Source organism: Chiloscyllium plagiosum, unplaced genomic scaffold, assembly GCF_037043375.1.
Source record: "Chiloscyllium plagiosum isolate Xiang-an unplaced genomic scaffold, Cpla_swu_hap1 HiC_scaffold_35, whole genome shotgun sequence".
Taxonomy (NCBI): Eukaryota; Metazoa; Chordata; class Chondrichthyes; order Orectolobiformes; family Hemiscylliidae; genus Chiloscyllium; species Chiloscyllium plagiosum.
Window position 1 is genome coordinate 24093491 of NW_028270173.1, and position 24133 is coordinate 24117623.

The window sequence follows — 24133 nt, forward strand, 5'->3', positions numbered from 1 at the left end:
AAGGTGCTTGACGTGGACGTTCTCTAAGTTTTAGTTCTCTGCCAAATAGTGGAAAATCAAAGAGCTCAATATGAAAATGTAAAAGGTAGCATCAGAAAAGGAAGACAGGTCACTGTCTTTGCTCAACAGGTAATGGTGCTGTAGAATAATTCATGTGGAAAGGAGATTGAACCGGAGGATCAATGAATTGTGTTATTGTTTGGATGAAATTGAAAGAGATGGTGAGAAGTGACGAAATAGGGTAGAGCTCCAAAAATAGGATAGACTCATGTGCATAATCATAAACCAGAGATGTGAAGCATTACCTTGCAGACTGTGTGGTAACTGAACTCTCAATCTATTCATTCAAGCCATATTTTATTATCCAGGACCCATTCAGACAGTGCACAAAGCCCTATTCTATCTAACAGCCCTAATCAAAGCAGATTTGGAGACAGCCTTCCTGAGATTGTGTCATACATACAGTAATGCATCATTTTCAGTTCTAAAGTCTACATTGAGTTAGCTGATTTATTTTTATTAGGGCAGTGTAGCATCAGTACTGCTGGACCATATGAGGAATAGAGATTCCTGGAATTACATCAGGTGAACATAGAAATAGATCATATCTGTGGTGTCCCTTCCTGTGATCAACTGAGAATAATGCTCCGGCACAAAGAATGGCCACATAAACATGATACTGAATCACAACACATAGGAATTCTTTTAACCTCGATATATAACTCCAGGGATGCTGGAGCCAGTTTCCTAGATTAAGATTTGTAAGCCCAGCGGAAATCAATGGATCTCAAAAGTGTTGGTCACAGACAGTATTCATTTTTCTGTTAGTATTTATTTGATGTTACAAAGGTGGATTTATTCTCCATCACCCCTCCCCACCTGAAACAGTACTGGTGTTTGTGGGTCTTTAACCCTGGCAGTGCTTGTGGTGATGGTGCTCGTAGGGAAGTCAACGACATTGATCCATCAGGAAATGAGGGGATGGCAGTGAGGATAAGGAGCCTGCAGGTGTTAAAGTACTAAGCAAAATGTTGATGTTGTCAGTGATGGAAATAGCTGGGAGAGTAGTGTGAGGGGGATGCTGAAGCGACCCAGAGTCAAGACCCTGTACACTGAGGCCACAATATCCCAACGGTGGAGAATGAACAGGGCAGTGCGACTGCCAAACACTTGAAATGTTCGGCACTGCCTGACTTGCCTGTTGCTGTGGCTGCAATCCATCCAGGTGAGTGTTCAGTATTCCACCATGCTCCTACTCCTGAGGCTAACCTTGTAAATGGTGAAAAAGCTCTTCATATGTTACTATTGTAACTTGTCTTACCAACTTTCCAAGGAAGTGGTTCCAAACCCCTTTCCATTCACCAAAATCACCCATTCATCACTAAAGAGGCAACTTTAAGGCTCTCAGCCATTGATGAACCGATCTTCCAAAAAAAACCACAGATCAATTCAGAGTGTGGTTATTTACCCTATCACATCTCACTGGGGTAGCATTCTGGAAATCAAGGCCTTGCTACTCTCAGAGACATCACTAAAATATTGTTTTAAAAATTGTCAAAGTACACAAAGACCCCAATTTACCTGTCAGATGGACCCAGAAAATATGTACAGGTTTCACTACTGATAGATTCTAAGCACATATAAACAACTCTGAATAGTCAGCATGTAACTCATTAGTTAAATTACTAAGCAATCTTATGGACCAGACCATCTCAAAATATTTTGAGAAGATATCCTAGACCGTAACCTTTTCTTATTTTAAAGGCAAGCATAAAGTCCCTGCTCCCGATGCAATGCGACTGGTCAAACTACTCGATGTTAAGCAAAATACAATTTATTTAAACTCTGCAGTTAAATTGCAACCAAAGAAAGAGGGATTTAGAATAACCTAACTGTATTGGAAAATTTGACAGAATAATAGATGCAGTAACTATTACTAATTGTTCTAATATCATAACATCTCATAAACACACCCCTTAGCAAAAAAAGGAAAATTCAAACACAGATTCTCACATGCAGTTCCCTAATCCAGAAGGGAAAAAAACATCGAGAAAATTCAGAGGTAATAGCAACCAGGAGACATTCACTGAAGATTCCAAAACTATTGAGACCCCAGTAGCTTCTGATGTCACTGAAAAAAAGCCAAAACCCAGAATTCTGGATCTCTGAGAGCTGGCCACACTCATTCAGGGTGTCAAACAAGGCCTCCCAAGCTGTTTACTCAAGTGATAATTAGTATACAGACCTACACCTCTGCCTTACGACCTCTTTTAAAGAAAAACAGGAGAAAATAACCTTTTAAAGTGACAGTATTGTCACACCAATCCCTCCTAAAACATGGTATACACACACACATACGCAGACAGACAAAAAACAGTGGTCTCATGGGTAGATGGAAATAAACTGGGGAAGCAGTTCACTGGCCCCAATCCACAGGTTTCACTGAGATGATCCTTTTGCTTGCCATGATTTTCTATTTATCTTCTCCAGGTACTTTTCAGTTCTTCACAGGAAATACCAATTATTGATACACTAACTACAAAGTCTCTTAGCTACTGCTTAAATGCCACAGCTTACAGCAAATGACGTTCTTTGGGTAATTTACTGGAGAGGAACTCATCTCATCTGCTCTTGCAACAGTCTGAAAGCTTCTGCCAGTATTGTTCGTACCTACAAGTTGTTCAATTACCTCGGAGCCAATTAGATAGTTGTTGTCAGGCTGATGGCCTTTAGCTTCCACGACTGGTCACAACTCCACAAACCAAACAGCAACCTGTTGCCAGCCAAATGTCACTTTGTACTCATCCCCTGGTGCTAGCCCAATTATAAACAGCCTACCCACCCCCAACCTTTCAACTGCTCATAAAAAGCAGCAGTGTAAACACAACTTAAAATGTGCTCAGTAACTTGTTTTTCTTTTAAAAAAACTAGAGTCATTCCTTCTTCAATCCTTTGTTGTAAAACTGTCCTTTTTACAACTCAGTCCACAATCAAAAATGAAGTAAAGCAAAAGATGCAGTCTTTACAACATTAAAGTAGCTGAAATGACTGTAAATGAAAACATCGTTAGGGACCAAAAACTCCAGAAACACTCAGCAGGTCAAGACCAACTTAACACTTCATTGAAATCAGTTGAGATTAATATTGGACATTGTTCTATCTAATTCTGTGGGCTTCCCGCGAGTGTGTTGGATCGATGATCTTCCATCAAGAGGGAGCTCCTTTACAAAGTCAGAGAGATACAATCTTCTGTCAGAAGAACAATGTTCTCAGATAATGAGCTACCAAAATCACCTTGAAATAATGATTAACATAGTTCTCTACTTTGATTGCTAGTCAGGTCGATAGTGACATGACCCCGGAGGAAACCCACGCAGACACAGGGAGAATGTGCAAACTCCACACAGTCAGTCGCCTAAAGCGGGAATTGAACCTTGGTCTCTGGCGCTGTGAGGCAGCAGTGCTAACCACTGTGCCACCGTGCCGCCCACAAGTACTTGCAACAATCCCCATAAACACCCCTTGGCACAAAAGGTAAAATCAAACACAGATTCTTACAGGATAAAAGTCAGAGAAAGAGTATCAGCCTGGATTTGCTTCTTTGGGTCCAGCAGCTTTATCCACACTACTGCTAAAACCCAACGCAAACCAAACCAGAGAGAAGCTGAGCTGGGAGACTGGCCACTCCCCTTTCATTGTACAAGTGTTTTTTAAAACTTGAAAGTCTTCTGCCGAAGGCAGTATCTTTTCGATATTATCAAATTGACCCTAAAACCCTTAAACCCCAGATTTTTCAGAGTCAAGGTCTTTTACCACCTGTCTGAAAAAAAGCCAAAGACAGCATAACCTTGTTAAAGGAGCAGCTTTGTCACAATAATCATCAGCAGACTCTTTATGTCATCCTCACCACTTGCCTTCCCACCTATTCTTGTATCATGGGGGCAGCACGGTGGCTCAGTGGTTAGCACTGCTGTTTCACAGCACCAGGGTCCCAGGTTCGATTCCAGCCTCGGGCATCTGTCTGTGTGGAGTTTGCACATTCTTCCCGCTAAGGTGAATTGGCCATGCTAAATTGCCCATAGTGTTAGGTGCATTAGTCAGAGGGAAATGGGTATGGGTGGGTTACTCTTCGGAGGGTTGGTGAGGACTGGTTGGGCTGAAGGGCCTGTTTCCACACTGTAGGGAATCTAATCTGCAAACCTGGCTACAGTACATTCACTTTCCTCATCCAAGTCATTAATATATATTGTCAATAATTGTGGCCCCAGCACTGAGTGCTGTGGCACTTCAGCAGTTATAGATTACCATCCTGAAAATGCTCCGCTTATCCTCACCCTCTGATCCCTATTAGTTTGGCAATCCTTTTTTTAAATTCATTCATGGGATGAGGCAAGATTCACTAGCCAAGTCAGCATTTATTTCCCACCCCTAATTGTCCAGGAGGCAGTTAAGAGCCAACCTCATTGCTGTGGGTCTGGAGTCAGGGTAAGGAAAGCAGCTTCTTTCCCTAAAGGACATTAGTGAACCAGATGAGTTTTTCCGACGATAGACAATGGATTCATAGTCATCATTAGACTCTTACTCCCAGATTTTACACCCAGGTCCCAGACAGTTACCAGAGTCTTTGGATTAACAGTCGAGCAATCATACCACTAGGCCATTGCTTCCCCATGCTAATATACCAGTACCATGGGCTGTTATCTTATTCAACAACATAATGTGTGGGAACTTGTCAAATATCTTCAGAAAATCCAAATTTATTGTGACTGTTTCCCCTTTATCAATCCTGCTTGTTACCACCTCAAAGAAATCTAGTGAATTTTTCAGACATGAATCCCCTTCATAAAGCTGTGCTGACTCTGTTTGATCATGTACTGTATCCATAAATGTTCTGCCATTTCATCCTTTATAATAGACTCCCAACATTTTTCCAGTAAGCAAACTGACCTATAGGAGTCTGATTTTTTGAATAAAGGTATCACACTGGCAGTTTTCCAATTCTTTGCAAGTTCACTAGTATTTCAGGAATCCTGAAAGATTACTACCAGTTTATCCATTATCTCTGCAGCTATGTCCTTTAATATCCTTGGATATATCCCTTCAGGTTCATGGGCTTATCCATCAACCATAGAGAGAGGAGCAGAATTAGGCTATTTGGGCCATCAAGTCTGCTCTGCTATTCGATCATGGCTGATATGTTTCTCAACCCCATTTTCCTAGCTTCTCCCTGTAACCATTGATCCTGCTCCTAATCAAGACCCTAGTTATGTGTCAAAGACACTCAATCATTTGGCCTCCACAGACCTCTGTGGCAATGCATTCTGCAGATTCACCAGCTTCTGGCTGAAGAAATTCCTCCTCAACTCAGTTCTCAAGGGTCGTCCCTTCAGTCTGAGGCTTTGCCCTCAGGTCCTACTCTGTCCTACTAGTGGAAATGTTTCTTCCACATCCACTCTAACCAGGCCTCTCGGTGTTCTGTAAGTTTCAATCAGATCTCCCTCAACCTTCTAAACTCGATCAAGTTCAGATTCAGAGTCCTCAAATGCACCTTATATGACAATCCCTTCAAATCCAGGATCATACCTGGATTTGTAAACCTTTTTTGGACTCCCTTCAAGGCTGGGACATCCTTCCTTGCATAGAGGATTCCAAATGTAGTCTAACCAGAGCCTTATATAGCCTCGGCAGTACATCTCTGCTCTTGTATTCTAGCCCTCTCAAAGTGAATGTTCACATTGCATTTGCCTTACTAACTGCCATCTGAACCTGCATATCAACCCCATGAAAATCCTGAACTATGACTCCTGAGTCCCTTTGTCCATCAGATTTTCGAAGGCTTTCCTGTTTAGAAAATAGTCAGTGTCTCTATTCTTCCTACCAAAGTGTATAACCTCAAATTTCCCACACTGTATTCCATCTACCATTTCTTTGTTAACTCTCCTAGTCTGTCCAGGCCGTTCTGCAGTTTCCCTGCTTCCTCAACACTATCTGTTCCTCCACCTCTCTTTGTGTCATCTGAAAACTTAGCAACAATTCCATTAGTTCTTCTGTCCAGATCGTTAATGTATAACGTCCACTACTGTCCTAACAGTCCAATTTCCGCTCTTAAGGTGTTGGAAATTCTGGAAAGGGTGAAAGTAGATAAGTCCCCTGGGCCTAATGGCATTCATCCTAGGATTCTCTGGGAAGCAAGGGAGGAGATTGCAGAGCCATTGGCCTTGATTTTTATGTCCTCGTTGTCTACAGGAATAGTGCCAGAAGACTGGAGGATAGCAAATGTGGTTCCCTTGTTCAAGAAGGGGAGTAGGGATAACCCTAGTAACTATAGGCCGGTGAGTCTCACTTCTGTTGTGGGCAAAGTCTTAGAGAGAATTGTAAGGGATAGGATTTATGAACATCTGGATAGGAATAATGTGATCAAGGATCGTCAGCATGGTTTTGTGAAGGGCAGGTCGTGCCTCACAAACCCCTTATTGAATTCTTTGAGAAGGTGACTAAGGAGGTGGACGAGGGTAAAGCGGTAGATGTGGTGTATATGGATTTTAGTAAGGCGTTTGATAAAGTTCTCCATGCAAAAAATACGGAGGTATGGCATTGAGTGTGAGTTGGAGGTTTGGATTAGGAATTGGCTGGCTGGAAGAAGACAGAGGGTAGTAGTTGATGGTCCTCTGCTGTTTGTAATTTTTATTAATGACTTAGATGAGGGAGTCGAAGGGTGGGTCAGTAAATTTGCAGATGATACGAAGATAGGTGGAGTTGTGGACAGTGAGGAGGGCTGTTGTCGGCTGCAGAGGGACTTAGACATGATGCAGAGCTGGGCTGAGGAGTGGCAGATGGAGTTCAACCCTGCCAAGTGTGAGGTTGTCCATTTTGGAAGAACAAATAAGAATGCGGAATACAGGGTTAATGGTAGGGTTCTTAGTCAGGTGGAGGAACAGAGGGATCTTGGGGTCTATGTACATAGATCTTTGAAGGTTGCCACTCAGGTGGATAGAGTTTATAAGAAGGCCTATGGAGTATTATCGTTCATTAGCAGAGGGATTGAATTCAAGAGTCGTGAAGTGATGTTGCAGCTGTACAGGACTTTGGTTAGGCCACAGATGGAGTACTGTGTGCAGTTCTGGTCGCCTCACTATAGGAAAGATGTGGAAGCTTTGGAGAGGGTGCAGAGAAGATTTACCAGGATGTTGCCTGGAATGGAGAGGAAGTCGTACGAGGATAGGTTGAGAGTTCTCGGCCTTTTCTCGTTGGAACGGCGAAGGATGAGGGGTGACTTGATAGAGGTTTATAAGATGATCAGAGGAATAGATAGAGTAGACAGTCAGAAACTTTTTCCCCAGGTACAACAGAGTGTTACAAGGGGACATAAATTTAAGGTGAAGGGTGGAAGGTATAGGGGAGATGTCAGGGGTGGGTTCTTTACCCAGAGAGTGGTGGGGGCATGGAATGCGCTGCCCGTGGGAGTGGTGGAGTCGGAATCATTGGCGACCTTTAAGCGGCATTTGGATAGGTACATGGATGGGTACTTAATCTAGGTTAGAAGTTCGGCACAACATCGTGGGCCGAAGGGCCTGTTCTGTGCTGTATTGTTCTATGTTCTAAAGGTTCATCTTGGAGTGCAGTTACTAGCGGTGTTCCGCAAGGATCTGTTTTGGGACCATTGCTGTTTGTCATTTTTATACATGACCTGGAAGAGGGGCTAGAAGATTGGGTGAGCAAGTTTGCGGATGATACGAAAGTCAGAGTTGTTGACAGTGAGGAAGGATATGTCAGGTTACAGCGGGATATAGATAAGCTGCAAGGCTGGGCAGAAAGGTGGCAAATGGAGTTCAATGTAGGTAAGTGTGAGGTGATTCACTTTGGTAAGAGTAACAAGAAGATGGGGTACTGGGCTAATGGTCGGATACTTGGTAGTGTGGATGAGCAGAGGGATTTTGGTGTCCATGTACACAGATCTCTGAAAGTTGCCACCCAGGTAAATAGTGCTGTGAAGAAGGCATATGGCATACTGGCTTTTTTGGTAGAGGAATTGAGTTCCGGAGTCCTGAGGTCATGTTGCAGTTGTATAAGACTCTGGTGTGGCCGCATCTGGAGTATTGTGTGCAGTTTTGGTCGCCATACATTAGGAAGGATGTGGAGGCACTGGAATGGGTGCAGAGGAAGTTTACCAGGATGTTGCCTGGTATGGTAGGAAGATCGTATGGAGAAAGGCTGAGGCACTTGGGGGCTGTTTTCATTGGAGAAAAGGAGGTTTAGGGGTGACTTGATAGAGGTGTACAAGATGATTAGGGGTTTAGATAGGGTTGACCATGAGAACCTTTTTCCACATATGGAGTCAGCTATAACGAGGGGCATAGCTTTAAATTAAGGGGTGGTAGGTATAGGACAGATGTTAGGGGTAGATTCTTTACTCAGCGAGTCATGAGTTCATGGAATGCCCTACCACTAGCAGTGGTGGACTCTCCCTCTTTATGGGCATTTAAACGGGCATTGGATAGGCATATGGAGGATAGTGGGCTAGTGTAGGTTAGGTGGGCTTGGATCGGCGCAACATTGAGGGCCAAAGGGCCTGTACTGCGCTGTATTTTTCTATGTTCTAATTCGCTCTTACCTTTTAGATATCTAAAATACTTGCAATCTTCTTTATTACTAGCTTGTTTACCCTCATATTTCATCTTCTCCCTCCCCCATTGCTTCTTTTAACTTCTGCTCATTTTAAATACTTCCCGCTAAACTGCTTACTTTTTCTTTTGCTTTTATGCTGTCCCTGACTTCCTTTGACATCCATGGTTGCCCCGTCCTTCCCTTAGCAGTTTTTTCATCGTTGGGATGAGTTTCTACTCTGTCCCTCAAATTACCCTCAGAAACTCGTATTGCTGTTGCACTGTCTTCTCTGCTAGGCTCCCCTTCTAATCAATCCTGGCCAACCCTTCCCTCATGTCTTTGTAATTACCTTTATTGGTCTTTAGCCACTTTAGTTGCCCTAGCACATTTTCTTCAGCGATAGTTGTTGTCTTTATTTCCTCTTCTCCTAGTTAGTTAACTGATGGATAATTACTGCAACATACTCTAGATATTTTATTAACAACAGAACAAAGTTTATTAAATCAAGTTAATTATAAAAAAAATCACAAGCTATCTAAATCTAAGAGTCAGAACAATTTTAAACTTCCTCGTAAAGCAAAGTTTGAAACTGCTTCCCGACACTATTCACCACAAAGGCTCATCCCAAGAAAATACATCCTTAACTCTTTAAGGTTCTACATAATTGACACCTGACAGTTTATTTGCCAATGAGCTAATTTGAAGAGCCCTTTCCCACGCTGCTGTCATAAGCTTTTTCACAAATCTAATGACCTGAACTTCCACAGTTTCAAACGAAGCTCAGAATAGCTATCTTCCAAAATTCATTAAAGAGAAGTTTTCTCATCCTAGAATCTTCCAAATGATGATCTTACGTTTATCCAACCCATTGTGAATATAACAGTACGAACATGTTTCCATCAACACCACACAAATCTCCTGTCATCTGCTCTCTGACAAAATGCTGTAACAGAAGGACTCCTTTTTAAAAAAAAACTCCACACAGAAATAACCAGCACCCATCTGTCTCAAATTTGCAACCCAAATTCCAAAACTAATAATGCACCTTTCATCACATCATATTCTCTATATCACTTTGTTATAACTGTTGCACACCCACCCTCATTAGAGCTCTTTCAGCTCATTAATTGTTGTTTTTAGGTTTAGTTTTAACATTGTAGCCGCCCCCCCCCTCCCCCCTCCCCACCCCACCCCCCACCCACCGCACGCCAAAACCTGTGAATTTGTGCAAGTCCATTGTGGACAGAATCAATGAAATACCCAACATCCTCCACTCCTTGCTTTATCAGTGCTAAAATGAGATTGGGTTGAGAAGGACGACTTTGTGGTCCTGCTTTGCTCATGAGGTGACTTTATTTAGCATATTCTGGAGCAAATTGATGCCATTTTATTGTGGCAGACTGCAAAAGTGAAGCTGTGAGCCATTATGAAACTCTGGGAACTCTATGGTGAGACTCTATCCAGCCGCCCACCATCTATAATTTGGGGATGTGATGAAACATTCTCCACTTTCGCAGAATGCAGCTCCAACAACACTCCAAAAATACTGGACATGATTCAGGTCAAAGCAGGCTATTTGACTGGTACCACCCCAGCTGTCACATAAGCATTCAATCCCTCCAAGTCCCAACACACAAAAACAATGTGTGTCACCTGTCCTATTCAGTGCAGCAACTTGCCATGTCTTACTCAAATCAACAGCACTTCCCGATCCCATAATTTCCACCACCTAGAAGGACTTGACTGTGGGTTCAATGGTACCACATTGGTTACAAGTTTTCCTCTACACCATTTGTCATTGCCATTCTGGTCTTGTCTAAAAGCACCATGGGATGTATTCACCATAGAGACTGCAGGACCAGCTTCCCAAAACCAAAGGTAGTATATGCTGGCTTTGACTATGAATACCCCACATTCCAGCAACGTGTTTTGTAAATGTCAGCGGTGTTGTTTGCCCATTGAACAGTCCAAGCATTACCTGCTTTATACATTTCTTCGTAGGTCGCTCACAATAGAGTGATCTCACATTTTGAGGCAACAATGAATTCCTGTATTTATTACTCTGCAACTTATTTGAAGTGGTGTTATCCTAGGTTTAGAGAAAACAACTTGCCTCTGTATAATAGACAATTTTAAATGTGCCAAAGAACTTCACAGGAGCTTCACAATCTGGCAAATAGTGACACAGACCAGATTGGAGATATTTGGACAACTAAGCAAATGCTCTGTCCAACGGGGATGACATAACATTCAGAATAAGATGCAGGTGATTTTACTCAAAGCTGCTTGCTATTTATAACACCCAGTCACCAAAATAGCCCATGAGAAAGAATGCATCTCAGTTTGCATATTTGGCTTGATGTGCATGGAAGCAGGCAAGAATACAGAAATAGAATACACCTACAGATACACATAACAGACCAGCTGTGTATTTTACCCATTTGTTTTTAAAGAGAAGTATGACAAACAGGACAAGAAGAAGTGCCAAAGCAACCGATGGGAAAGACAGGAGTGTGACAGATGAAGATTAGGGTTGATTTTCCAAGCCCAAACTCTAATAAAGATTTTTGATGGGGTAAATAATATTTCCATTGCTGACAAGATTGATAATCAGATGACACAGCGTACAGCGGGACAAAAGACGAGGTAGGGGTTTAGATGGGGTGAGGGGGTTTGGGAGAATGGTGGAAGCAGAGGGAGAGATGAGCCTTTTCTTTTGCTAAGCAATAAGTAGCTATGATCTGGAATAAACATCCGAAAGGATGTTGACAACATGTTCAGTAACAACTGTCAAAAGTTGATGGGTGAAATATGCAGGGCTAAGGGGAAACAGCAGGGACTGGAGTGGGTTAAACAACACTTTCAAAGAGCCAGTACAGGGACCAAACATCCACCTTGTAAGATTTTGTATAAAAACACATCGCTTGCTCATTGGGTTGCCATGTTAAGAATTGCATGGCACACCACAGGAGTGAACGAAACAAAAATTTACATTGAGCCACGTTAAGGAGATATTGATTGAAGATGCAGTTTTTTAAAGTATGCAGTCTTAAAAAAAAGGGATACAGACGCAGAGAGGTCTAACCAGGGATTCTAGAGCTTAGGTCAAATACTGAAGGCACAGCTACTAGTGAAGTGCAAGAGGAAAGAATTGGAAGAGCTCATGGAAGGGCTCAGTCCTGTCATCTTCCTGTTTGTATTCACAGGGACGTCACGGTCAGGGCGGAGGGGGAAGGTGGGGTTGAGTGGTACAAAACCCTTGGTCCTGAGGCAGGCATAAAGACGGGATTTCTCAGGAAAATGTGCTTTTAAGTGCTGTTCCCTTTGTGTAATCTTTGATTGGATGGGTTTAACAACGAGGAGCAACAGACATTGCAGGAGAGAGATAACTGTTAAAAAAAAGTCACCCAACAGAAGACGTGTTCTGCAGTGTCACTTATTCAAAGTGAGAACCCCAGCTGACATTTTTGTAGTCTGTCTAACAATAACTGTTCACATTCAATTAGGTCTTATGATGACTGAAACTATCAGACTGCATTGTGGCCACAGATGCACACGTTTTCTAATGTAGAAAAATGACTCCTTTGTCCTGGATGTTTACCATGCGAAAGTGGGTACTGCAAATGCTGGAGATTAGAGTCAAGATTAGAGTGGTGCTGCAAAAGCACAGGTCAGGAAGGGCTTTTGCCTGAAACATTGATTTTCCTGATCCTTGGATGCTGCCTGACCCGCTATGCTTTTCCAGCACCACTCTGATCTTAACTCTGGCTGTTTACAGTTCATCCCTTCATTTAATGACACACACAAGCTAGAAAACCAGAGACAACAGGTGTAAGGAAATATCACTGCTGGCAATGCCATAATGTATTGCCCATCCCCAAATGACTTCAAGAAACTGGTGGTGAAGCACCTTTTTGAACCACTGGAGTCCATCTGGTGTATATACATATGTTCTGTGTTGTTAGGGAGGGAAATCCAGTTTTGAGGAATTCTAAGGTTTTGATCCAGTGACTGTAAGAGAACGGCAATATAATTCCAAATCAGGATAATGTGAAATTTGGAAAGGAACTAGTTGTTTCCACCATTTCTGCCATTCTTGCTGTCTGTGTAGGAGAGGCTACGAGTTTGGAAAGTGCAGCTGAAAGAAGTTTGCCCATTTGCTGCAGATAGTATATGTTGGATGGTGCGAATATTTACATTTGTGGATGAGGTGCCAATGAAATTTCGCCTTGTATAGTGTTGAGCTTCGGGTTTCTTGACGCTACACCCATCCAGGCAAGTGAAGATCATTCCATTGTATTCCTGACCTGTGCCTTGTCAATTAGGCAGACAGACAATAAGTAATAGCCTCGGATCTGCTCCTGTAGCTATGCTCTTCCTTCACAAAAGTGTGTGACCTGCCTTGGAGCAGCTAACAGGATGGCAAGGCACCGACCTGGATGTGCAAATGCATGGGAGTAGCCTCATTTCGAAAAGCTGATTAGGGCATACACTGACCTCGCTGCAGACTTTAGGAACGGACAACTTTGTGGAACTGTTCTTTCCCACTCTCTCTATTTCACATTTACATTTCTGCCCTGAAAAAGCTGACATTCTACACTGGAGCTGCACCCTGTGCTGACATCAGGTGAACAACAGAGCAGTCTGAATGATCCAGTCACCTGCACTATCCACATAGGACAACCTTCTTCAGTCTATACCTACTGCTCTGCTCTGACAGCATTAACAGGCAATAATATATAAGTGACTTGTAGATCGGACCAGTGCTGTGGCTGGCTGTTTGGTCTCTCTGCTAGCCAATAACACTGAGCCCATCTGCTTATTTTATGGTAGTTTTTAAAAACCTGGTGACAAACCACTAAATGATAAGTGAATTTGAAGCAACCCTCAATTGTACCTCCAGCCAGCAGGAGGCAGGAATCAGGAAGCTCCTGGTTGATTCCCTCCCTTTATTGCTCTCCTTGGACCACAGAAGGTCAAGGGAAGAGTTAGCAGCGGTCTTCCCTCAACTTTGCACTGGCAGACAAGCAGGGAGGTCAGTTATAAAAGGTGATGAGTAAAGAACCAGAAGAAAAATGAGGACGGTTATTTTCATGTCGTTGGCTATAATCAGGAGGGAGCTACGGGAAAAAGTGGTGGAAATACTGTTGAGTACTTAAAGGAGACATTGGTGGGGCCACTGAGAAACATCATGGGAGTGGGACAAAGATGGCGTCTCAAATGAGCTGGCACAGGCACGATGGGCAGTACAGCCAAAGCTACACTGCATCATTTGAGTGAATGCTCTTGACATCTTAGCAAGTCCAGCTCAGCACCTCGATCATTCCTAAGAGGAAATTTCTTTAACTAAGTGAGGCAGAGGGCAGCTCTCTCTCCAATCTTTCCTCATGAGATATTGTTCAATTGCTTTTTCGTAGGATGTTACATTATTGGTAAGGCCAGCATCCATCCCTTATACCCCTGGAGGTGGTTATGAACTGCCTTCTTGTAGTCCATGGGGTGTAGGTAGACCCACAATGCTGTTAGAGACAGAGTTCCAGGATTTTGACCCAGTGACAATGAAGGGATGGTGATATATTTCCAAGTCAGGATGGCTCAGAAGGGAACTTGCAGTTGGTGGTGCTCCCAGGCATCTCCTGCCCTTGTCCTTCTAGATTTTGAGAAGTCAGGAGGTGAGTTACCCTGTGCAGAATTCCCAGACTCTGAGAACTGACTGGCTTGAGAGGGCATTTAACAGCGAACCACATTTCAGTGAGTTCATGTGACCAAACCACATAAATGACCTAAAGGTGGACTGGTTGGGTTTTAAACAATCGATGATAGCTTCAGCCCTGCTACTCAGCTTTCAAATTCAGCTGTTTATGCAGTGAATTTAAACTCCTCCAACTGCCCCGGTAGTGATTTGGACCCGTGGATCACTAGGGCAGTGACATTACCAGGAGGCCCACCAGCTCCTCGTCTTGGCTGTGCGGTCACTCCAGGTCACAGCCGAATGAGCGCAATTAACTCCAAACCCAGTCAGTCACCAAACTTTCTTTATTCACAGGGACAGCAGTTGAAATTCCACACTTTCTTTAAAAAAAAACAAAAATAGCAAAGAACACAACAAAATTAAAAGCGGGAGAAAAAATGGTGACATTTCTGAAAAGGTGAAACACAGGCCCTAAAAAGTCCTTTTTACAGCAACTGTTGTACTTCTTGATGTGCAGACACTGTTGTGATGGAGGGAAGTGCAGTCAGTTTGCATAAACAGCAAGCTCCAACCAATAGCAAAGCGATGATGACCAGATCATCCATATCTAGTGAGAATGGCTGAGGAGGGAATCTTGCCCCTGCCCCCATGATTACCTCTGTAGTCTCACACCACCCCCCACCACTCCACACCAGCTTTTACTTTGAAAGACCGAAAGCAAAGGATAGTCTGCCTCCAATCTGACAGACCATCTTGAGCACCCTGTCTCAGTTTAATGTCTCCGCACTGGCACTGGTTAAACCAACCTCGATGTTTCTGCTCAGGCACTCTGGAGGGGATTTGACTCCACAACCTTACAGCATGCAAGACATGGTCAACACGTGTCTAACTGGATTCTGAGGTGCTCCTTTCTCCCAGAATCGGAGCTGTGCCCAGGAGCTTCTCCAACCCTGCCCAGATTTAATTGCCATAAATATTAAAAAGCAGAGGTGGCCGTAAAAAATACTTCCATGTGCAGCAACACAATTTACACACACACACACAAATATACATATATCTAAATATATATATATATATATATATATAATTTGTTTTATATATATACTTAAATACTTATTTCTTGTAAAAATCGTCAGCATGCCCTGATTCAAAGGTAAGTGGGTTTAAAGCTGGGTCAACTCAGCTGGAAGTCAGTCATGTTTGAAATGTCCAGTTGAGCACAACTTGGCAGCAGGCTCCAGATTGTGTTTATCAGTCCTTGCCACGCCCACCCTATACCCCCACCCAACAACGACTTTGGTTCCATCGTACCAACTCGTAGTTCTCCCCTCCCCCGACCTCCGGTCTCCTCCCCTTCCACACACCCCACACCCATCTCACCCCTCGTCCAGAGTCTCTGCCGATCGGTTGGAGGAGTGGCAGCTGGTGGGCGGAGAGTGGGGGTAGCGGAAGGAGCTGGGTCAGAGGTCGGAGGGCACACTGAGGTCGGAGGGCACGTCGAGGTCAGGGAGGGGGATGGGGACGGAGGTGGCAGCGTGGTAGAGTTTGGCACAGGCATTACGATGGCGCGTGAAGCTGTCTCGCCACATGAACTTCTTGCCACAGTAGTGGCACTCGTACGGCTTGTGGCCGGTGTGGATCTTCATGTGGCCCATCAGGTGGTGCTTCATCTTGAACTTCTTGTTGCAGATGGGGCAGCCGAAAGGCCTCACGTTGAGGTGCATGCTCATGTGGCGGTCCCGCTGGCTCTTGTGGGCGAAGCTCTTGCCGCACTGGCAAGGGTAGAGCTTGTAGACGGAGCCGCCGGGGAAGTCTGAGCTGGCTGACGCCCCGGCCTGCCCGGAACTGGGGCCCGGATCGCCCAGCACGCCGTAGGCACCGTTCTCCTGGATCTCGCCAGGCAGCCCAGAGCCCTGCATGGCCATACCCCCAGGGCTGCCCCCTGCCGGCTGCTCAAAGTGGAAGTCGTCCGATGCTCCGTAGTAGTCGACGGGCTCGTCATAGCTGGGGTCCTCGGCAAACTCGTCATACTCCTCGGGCCCCAGGTGCTCACCGAAGTGGGCAGGCGGCTCGTGCACCCCGGGGTCCTCCGGCTCCCTCTTTCCCATGGGTGGCACCAGCACAAAGTGCCGCTCCTCGTCCTCGTCCCCCGCGCCGCCTGGAGACGCGCCACCCTCCGCCTTGCCACTCTTCACCAAGACCCAGCGCTTGTGTGGCACCATGCTGGGCTGGCTGTAGGGCTGCAGCGGGTAAGGGCAGTCAGCGCCGCCGTCGCTCACTGCCCCAGCCTCACTCTCCCGGCCCTCTGCTCCGAACTTCTCCCGCTCGGCCGAGTTGCTGATGACGTTGTCCTGCTCGGTGTCCTGGCGCGGCGAGGTCCGGCCTTTCTGCCCATCGTCGTCCTCATCCTCGTCTACCTCCTCATCATCGTCGTCCCCTCCCCCCGCCGCCCCATCCTCCTCCTCCTCTTCCTCCTCCTCATGTTGCTGCTGCTGCTGCCCGTGTTGGCGGTGGTGAGGGTGACAGTGGCCCTCCACCTTGACGCCGTCGTCCTCGGGCCTCTCGAACTTGGCGGGCAGCTCGGGACCGTGCCAGGGGCTGAGGTAGTTGCTGCTGCTGGGCGACTGGTTCTGGCTAGGGGCGGGCGGCGCCGGGGGCTGGCACTCCCGCAGCAGCTCTGTGCACTTGTCCACCACATGCCACATCTGCAGGAAGCTGGCCACCGTCAGGTAGCTGACGATGTCGGGCGACAGGACAGTCAGCTTGCCCGTGTAGGAGGAGGCCAGCACGTTCTCAAAGGCCTTGGGGCTCATCACGCCCGGCAGCACGATGCGGCTGGCGTTCTTCAGCAGCACCTGGTCGTGGAAGTAAGGGGAGGAGGCGGCCAGCACCGCCCGGTGGGCCTTGAACATCTGGCCCTGCAGGTGGATGGTGATGTCGCAGAGCTTGCCCTCCACCCGCTGCTGGTTCAGCTTCCTCAGAAGGTTGTTGCCAAAGTTCGGGAACTCCACCTGAAACATCCCGGGCTCCATGGGGCCGCGTCTTCTCCACAGTCCCTGTGGTGGCGGTGGGTCAGGGATTGGGATGATGGGAGGGGGAGGCAGAAACAAGCCAAGTTAAAGATAGCAGGGATGCACACATTACCGAAGACTTAACCTGCCACATAGTTAGGAACTAACCACCTGGCACCAAGTAATAAACGTCACCCTCTGGAGTCAAATACCCTGTCCCCCGCCCTGTTAGGCAACACTTCTTTGAGGAGGTAAGGAGCAAAGGAGAGCCAGTGGACATGATTAGATTTTAGATTAGATTAGATTACAGTGTGGAAACAGGCCCTTCGGCCCAACAAGTCCACACCGACCCGCCGAAGCGAAACCCACCCATACCCCTACATTTACCCCTTACCTAACACTACAGGCAATTTAGTATGGCCAATTCACCTGACCCTGCACATCTTTGGATGGTGGGAGGAAACCGGAGCACCCGGAGGAAACCCACGCAGACACGGGAAGAACATGCAAACTCCACACAGTCAGTCGCCTGAGGCAGGAATTGAACCCGGGTCTCTGACGCTGTGAGGCAGCAGTGCTAACCACTGTGCCACCGTGCTGCCCACAAATTGATCTATTGGGATTTGCAGAAAGCCACTGACAAGGTGCTGCCTGTGTAGTAAGATAAGAGCCCAAGGTGTTAAAGGCGCGGTACTGGCATGGATAGAGGATTGGCTGACTGGCAGAAGACAGAGGTCAGTGTTGGGACCACAACTATTCATATTATACATGAATGATTTGGATGAAGGAACTGAGGGCATTATTGCTCAGTTTGCAGACGACAGCTAGAGGTGTAGGTAGTGTTAAGGAGGTGGGGTGGCTGGAGAAGGACTTGGACAGGTTGAGAGTGGGCAAAGAAGTGGCAGATGTAATACAATCTGGGCAAGTGAGAGGTTATGCACTTTGGTAGGAAGAAGAGGCGCAGACTATTTTCTAAATGAGGAAAGGCTTTGGAAGTCTGAAGCACAAAAGTTATGCTCCTTCAGGATTCTCTTAAAGTTAACATGCAAACAGTTGGGAAAGCAAACACAATGTTAGGATTCATCTCATTTACAAGAATGATCCTGGGAATGGAGGGCTTGTCATATGACAAGTAGTTGAGGACGCTGTATCTGTACTCAAGAAATACTGAGGGACATCCCAAGGCATAATACAATCACAGGAAGTGCAGTCGTTGTTGTAATACATTAATGACACACAGATATTTCATAAACAACAATCTGATCATTAACATTTGCTCTAAGTCTTTTCTGGTAATTGCAATGCGCCGTATGCTGGAGATTCCCTCTCCACCCTGTTGACATGTTGGTAATAATGGCCAGGTCAATTCGTCTCAGTGAGACTGGGACAGCTGTAGCTGAGTCAGTAGCCCTCTTGACTCTTTGAGTCTGAAGGCTCAGGATCAATTCCCGTGACAAAAACAAAAGCAAAGCTGACCATGCAGCACTGAGGGTGCACTGCTGAACTTCTGAAGGTGCCTTCGCCCCATTCATCTACTCAAATGGATGCAAATGACTCCACGGCATTATTTCAAAGAAGAACAAGGGAGACAGTCCCAGTGTCCCAGGCAATATTTCACCCTCCGTTAATACTGCAAAAAAAAAATTACCTGCTCATTGTCATCTTACTGTTAGCCGGAGATGCTGTGCATAAATTGACTGCCGAGCTTCCTCCTTAGCAACTACGTTTCAAAGGCCAGCTGTAAAGCATTTTTAAATATTACGGAAATGCACTTTTTAAAAAAATAAATATTGCTTGAGGAATGGGGAGGGCTGGCCTGGAGCTTTGTACCTGGCAACCCTCCCAATATATGTCTGAAACAAGTACAGTGCACACAGAATTCTAACAATTTACATCCAATTATTCATGAGAGAGGACAGTCCCCGAAGCACTCAAATACAACCAGACAGCGCAGGAGGCCATGCAGCCTCTACACTACCCTTTCCTCCTCCTCTTCACATGGGATATTGAGCCTATAAAACTCTTCCATACTGCCACCTGTACCAATTCTCAGTAGCATCTATCTACTCTTCTCCATTATTCAAATCTTTGGTTTCCATAGAGATTTTAAACAGAGAACTAGATGTAGACATATTCTGCTGATGGAAAATTATGCTAAAAAGGCAGATTGTCGTAATGTGGTAGATTGCCACGAATCACCAACAGCAGGATGCAACCAGCACCAAGCCCTTATACAGAAAAGGGAAAGGCTGAATCAGCCAGAGTACTTTAGAAAATAGAAGCCAGAGGTGTGGCTTTGAATAATTTTATTCAAATCTAGCAGTCAATAGGAGAGTGGTAAATATGTCCAAAGACGTATTCAAGTGAAGCTTCTTTAGTCAGAGAGTGATCAGAAAACAAAACTCTCAACCATGTAGAGAATTGTTGAGGTGTGTAGTATAGAAGGTGCTCATAACAAAGTTAGACAAGTACATCAGAGTGAAGTGTATGAGAAAGGACCAAACAGATATTGAAATGAAAAAGAGATGAGCATGTCTGGCATTAATGCCCACTTCTGTGTTGATTCTAAATAACCTCGCCCCCTCATTTCTGTAATGAGCATTTTTAATCTTTAGATAACAACTCAGAGCAGCGGATATAGCTTTGACTTTCTGCCTATCAAAGAAGGAACACCTACTCTCAATTTATATGAAACTGGTTAATGGCATCTGGGGGTTGTGGGTGTCTGCTATATACTTACCCCACCCTATACTTCCCTCTTTCTTTTTGCACGGGTTATGTGAGTGTCTACATAACCCTTCCATCCTATACAAGACTCTCCACCTTCGGGCTGGTTTAAAGGCTGTCAAATTATTAACCAGCTAGCAAACACTGCTACTATCTCTCACTATTCACAAAGGCAGAAGGATGAAGGTCTAAAATGCAACATATTGTGTAAATTTAAAAATCACACAACATCTGGTTATAGTCCAACAGGTTTATTTGGAAGTACTAGCTTTCAGAGCACAGCTCCTACATCAGGTATTTAGTGACAGCTACCTCTGACTGGCTATCTGACAAAGCAGCAGCACTCAGAAAGCTTATACTTTCAAATAAATCTGTTGGACTATAACCTGACGTTGTGTGATTTTTTAACTTTGCCCAATCCAGCCCAACACTGGCACCTTCACATCTTATTGTGTAACTCATCATTTAGAATGAATCTTAGACCTGCTCGGCTTAGGAGTATAGCCACAATTTCTTTAGTTTCTACCAAAGCCTATCATGCCATCCTACTTAACCCTGTCTGTCTTCTCTCTGTGCATTTGTCATCTTTCCTAAAGTGTTGAACCCTGGACACAACATTGAAACCACAGCCAAACCATAAGAATTATTTTGATGTCCTATGACTCTACAATGCTAAGTCCATTCTCGGGATGTGAACCTTTTGTGCAAAGCCAATACACACCATCCACCCCAACAAAAACTAGAGGGGAGCCTTCTTCCCGAACCAACCCAACCCTCTCAGCTGCTGCCATGAAGAAGTTTATTCCATTAGACCACTTCAGCACTCTCGCTTCAAATTTAGGGTCAACGAAGTAGCACGTGGGAGCTGTTCAGCAGGGTACCTGACAGTAAGTAGGAGCAAATTACTGCAGATGCTGGAATCTGTACTGAGAAGAACAAATGCTGGAGATCACAGCGGTCAGGAAGCATCCATGGAGAGGGAGCAAGCTAACATTTCAAGTATAAATGACTCTTCTTTTGATGAAGAATCACCTGGACTCGAAACATTAGCTTCCTCTCTCACCATGGACGCTGCCTGGCCCACTGTGATCTCCAGCATTTGTTGTTTTCGATACCTGACAGTGAGCCTGGGTGGTTTGATTGCTCAAGAACAAAGGAAGACTGGGCGGTTTTGCTGAGAGCTTAACGATATAGCCAGCAGTCTCTGTGTTTACAATGCGTGTAATCGAGTCTCCCAAAGTTACAGGAAAGTGTTGTAGTTGTCATGCTGTAAACTGCCCTTTTACTTTTATAATTGAAAGAAGCTGAGGACAAGGAGAGCTAAGTAGAGGTGTTCCACGTTGCATTGGAGAAAAGAGAACACAAAGAGCCAGCGGGTTGCAGGCTTCCCTACGAATCAACGAACACCACAAACAGACAGCAGTTGTGTGTGCTTGGCATAGAGAAGAGGCCGTTTTGGCTTTGCAAACTATCACCACTCAGATTGGGGGTGGGGGCGAGCGGGCAGTGAGGAAAGAGAACGAATCAGTCTCTCATTGAAGAGAGGCATTCTGCAGCCTTCTGAGAGCTTTCTTGTGCCATGGCTAGGGGAAGGAGGAACATCGGAATCCGGTAGTGGCGGGTGAGAAATTTACTGAAATCTAATCAAAGAGCCTGCAAACAGTCACTCAAAGTTACCACTCGACAAAATAGGGTTGCAGGAACCCACTGGGAGCTGAGAGAAGTTGTGGCCTGTTTGCTAAAAGTAATTCAAGGGAAGAGTGTACTGGATAATAAGTGAAAAGAGGAAACTTCGTTCCCCATGGCAACATACTCTGAAGTAGAAGAAAATAGTGTTTAGTCAATTTTAGTGATTCAATGCTGTAAAAGTTTTCGAACAAAGAAAGATTTCTATGTCATTCTTTCCTGTAAGTTCTGATCACTTTTAAAAAGTCTGTACAGAGATCGAAACAGTGTGTTTTTTGGTAGCAGGCCCAGGATACTGACCTCACAACGATGAAGGAACTGTGGTTAATGCCCTACACAGGGCTGTGTTAAGACACAGAGGGGAACTGGTGTGATAAAATCGTGATAAAGCCAATATGCTTGTCAGAGGTGGTAGAGGTCACCGGTTTTGGAGATTACGTCAAAAAAGGCTTGGTGACTACATTAAACACAATGTACATTGCAGTGCTGGTATAGCGGAGGGTGTTTACTCTAATCAATGATCAAGCAGACACTGGATCTAGTTGAGTTTCTGGTGTTTTTTTATACAGCAAACATCCCCTTCTTCCAGGATGTTAAAAGTGGAGGTGCAATGCTTTTAAAATACAAACAGTAGCTGGTTCAAACTCTTGTTAGAGATAGTCATGTCCTAACACTTGTACAATATGAACGTGGCCTGCTATTTAGCAGCTCAAGCACAAACACTATCAGGTCTGGCTGCATGCAGACACAGGTATCTTCAGAACCTGATGAGTTATAAATTTAGTTGAACACTATGCAATCAGCAGATGATGTCCTCACTTCTGACTTAATATTGGAGACAAGAGTGTTAATGAAACAACTGAAGCTGTACAGGCCAGCTCTAAAAACAGTGCTTAATAAGTTAGACTGTTGCTTATCTATACCATCAGCCCTTTCACTTCAAAAGCAAATCCAATAGTATTAATTTCGATATTGGTGAAATGTCTGGATAATGATTGGAGGGAGGAAAATTAGAGAGAAACAAACATCTGAATTTATGTAGCAGCTTATGTAAATAAAGTGGAGTCACTTTCGTAAGAGATGTGGCAGCCAATTTGCACACAGCAAGTTCCCACAAGCAGCAATGTGACAACAACCCAATAATTTGCTTTTTAATGATGTTGGTTGATTGTTGAATATTGGGTGCGGTTAACTCCCCTGCTTTTCTTCAAAGTATGCCATGGATCGTTCACCTAAAAGGATAGATAGATCCACGTTTAAACATCTCATTCAAAAAACGCTGCCATCGCTACACAGTGCCTTCCAACTGCGTGGTGCTCCCTTGATACTCATGCTCCGATAGCATGACACTCACTCAACACAACCCCCCGCCCCCCCCCCCCCCAACACACAGTGCGGCGCTCCCTCAACTAACCCTTTGACAGTGAGGCATGCCCTCAGCGCTGACCCACAGACAGGGTGGCATTCCCTCAGCTCTCCATTGGATTCCCAGTCTATGTCTGCGCACGTTGATCAAAACGCACCGCTCGTCCTTGCTTTATGCCGGGACTGTTTGCTGCCGCTCGCTAACATGTGCAAACAGTTATGCCCCATCCTGGAGGCCGGGGCGTGCATGCAATTGTCTGGGGTTATTCCCAAACGCTTGATAAGAATTGCAGCCCATTGACCCTGATGAAAGGCCAAGTGCCTCCTGCAAACCTGCACGGAGGCGTTTACAGACTGGGGTTGGGGGCAGTCCAGAACCAGAGGGACATAGGTTTAGGGTGAGAGGGGAAAGATATAAAAGGGACCTAAAGGGACAACTTTTTTCACACAGAGGGTGGTACGTGTATGGAATGAGCTGCCAGAGGAAGTGGTGGAGGCTGGTACAATTGCAACATTTAAGGGGCATTTGGATGGGTATATGAATAGGAAGAGTTTGGAGGGATATAGGCCGGGTGCTGGCAGGTGGGACTAGATTGGGTCGGCACGGACGGGATGGGCCGAAGAGTCATCTGTATGATTTCCCCCGTCCGTGCCCCGGGGCCGGGCTTCTCGCCGTTCACCCCCCCACCCCTCCTCTCCTCGGGGCTGCCCCTACCTACTCGAGTCCGAGGCTTTCCGGGGACAGGCTGAGGCCTACCTCCCTCCTTTCAAGCGTCCGGGTGAAGGAGCGGGATCTTCACAGCGCGGCAGCCGCTTTTTAAAATTTTTTTCTCTGCACCTTTGTATTTCTTCAGGAAGCGCTGTCCGGTCTAAAGGCGACTTTCGGGCCCCGGCGGCGGCGGCTCCTTCATCTCCCGGGGGTCTGCACTGTAATGGGGGGGGGAGCCGTGCCCCGGCCCTCGGCTGTTTCCGCCGCCCGCTCGGCTATTTCCGGTTTTCTTCCGCACGCCGCGCGGCCCTCGGCTGTTCCCGCCGCCAACGCTCGGCT

The 24133-nt window shown here is 45.4% G+C and overlaps 2 protein-coding genes across 25 annotated transcripts in view; one reads left to right on the forward strand and one right to left on the reverse strand.

Annotated features, from left to right (window-relative positions):
* The window catches only part of LOC122541389 (ras/Rap GTPase-activating protein SynGAP-like), a 1066559-nt gene that overhangs the window by 977322 nt on the left and 65104 nt on the right, over positions 1-24133 (forward strand). The gene's annotated exons all lie outside the window — the stretch shown is intronic.
* LOC122541391 (zinc finger and BTB domain-containing protein 43-like) lies at positions 14622-24046 on the reverse strand. Of its 9 annotated transcripts, none has more exons than XM_087979358.1 (3): positions 23843-24039; positions 18956-22952; positions 14622-17352 (listed from the first exon to the last, which is right to left on the reverse strand). In XM_087979358.1, the coding sequence occupies exon 3, from the start codon at positions 17326-17328 to the stop codon at positions 15757-15759; it is 1572 nt and encodes a 523-aa protein (XP_087835484.1). In that variant the 5' UTR covers positions 17329-17352; positions 18956-22952; positions 23843-24039; the 3' UTR covers positions 14622-15756. The 9 variants fall into 9 exon arrangements, with proteins under 9 accessions (XP_087835484.1, XP_087835479.1, XP_087835480.1 ...); XM_087979353.1 differs by having other exon boundaries at positions 18784-22952; XM_087979354.1 differs by having other exon boundaries at positions 18784-22952; positions 23805-24039.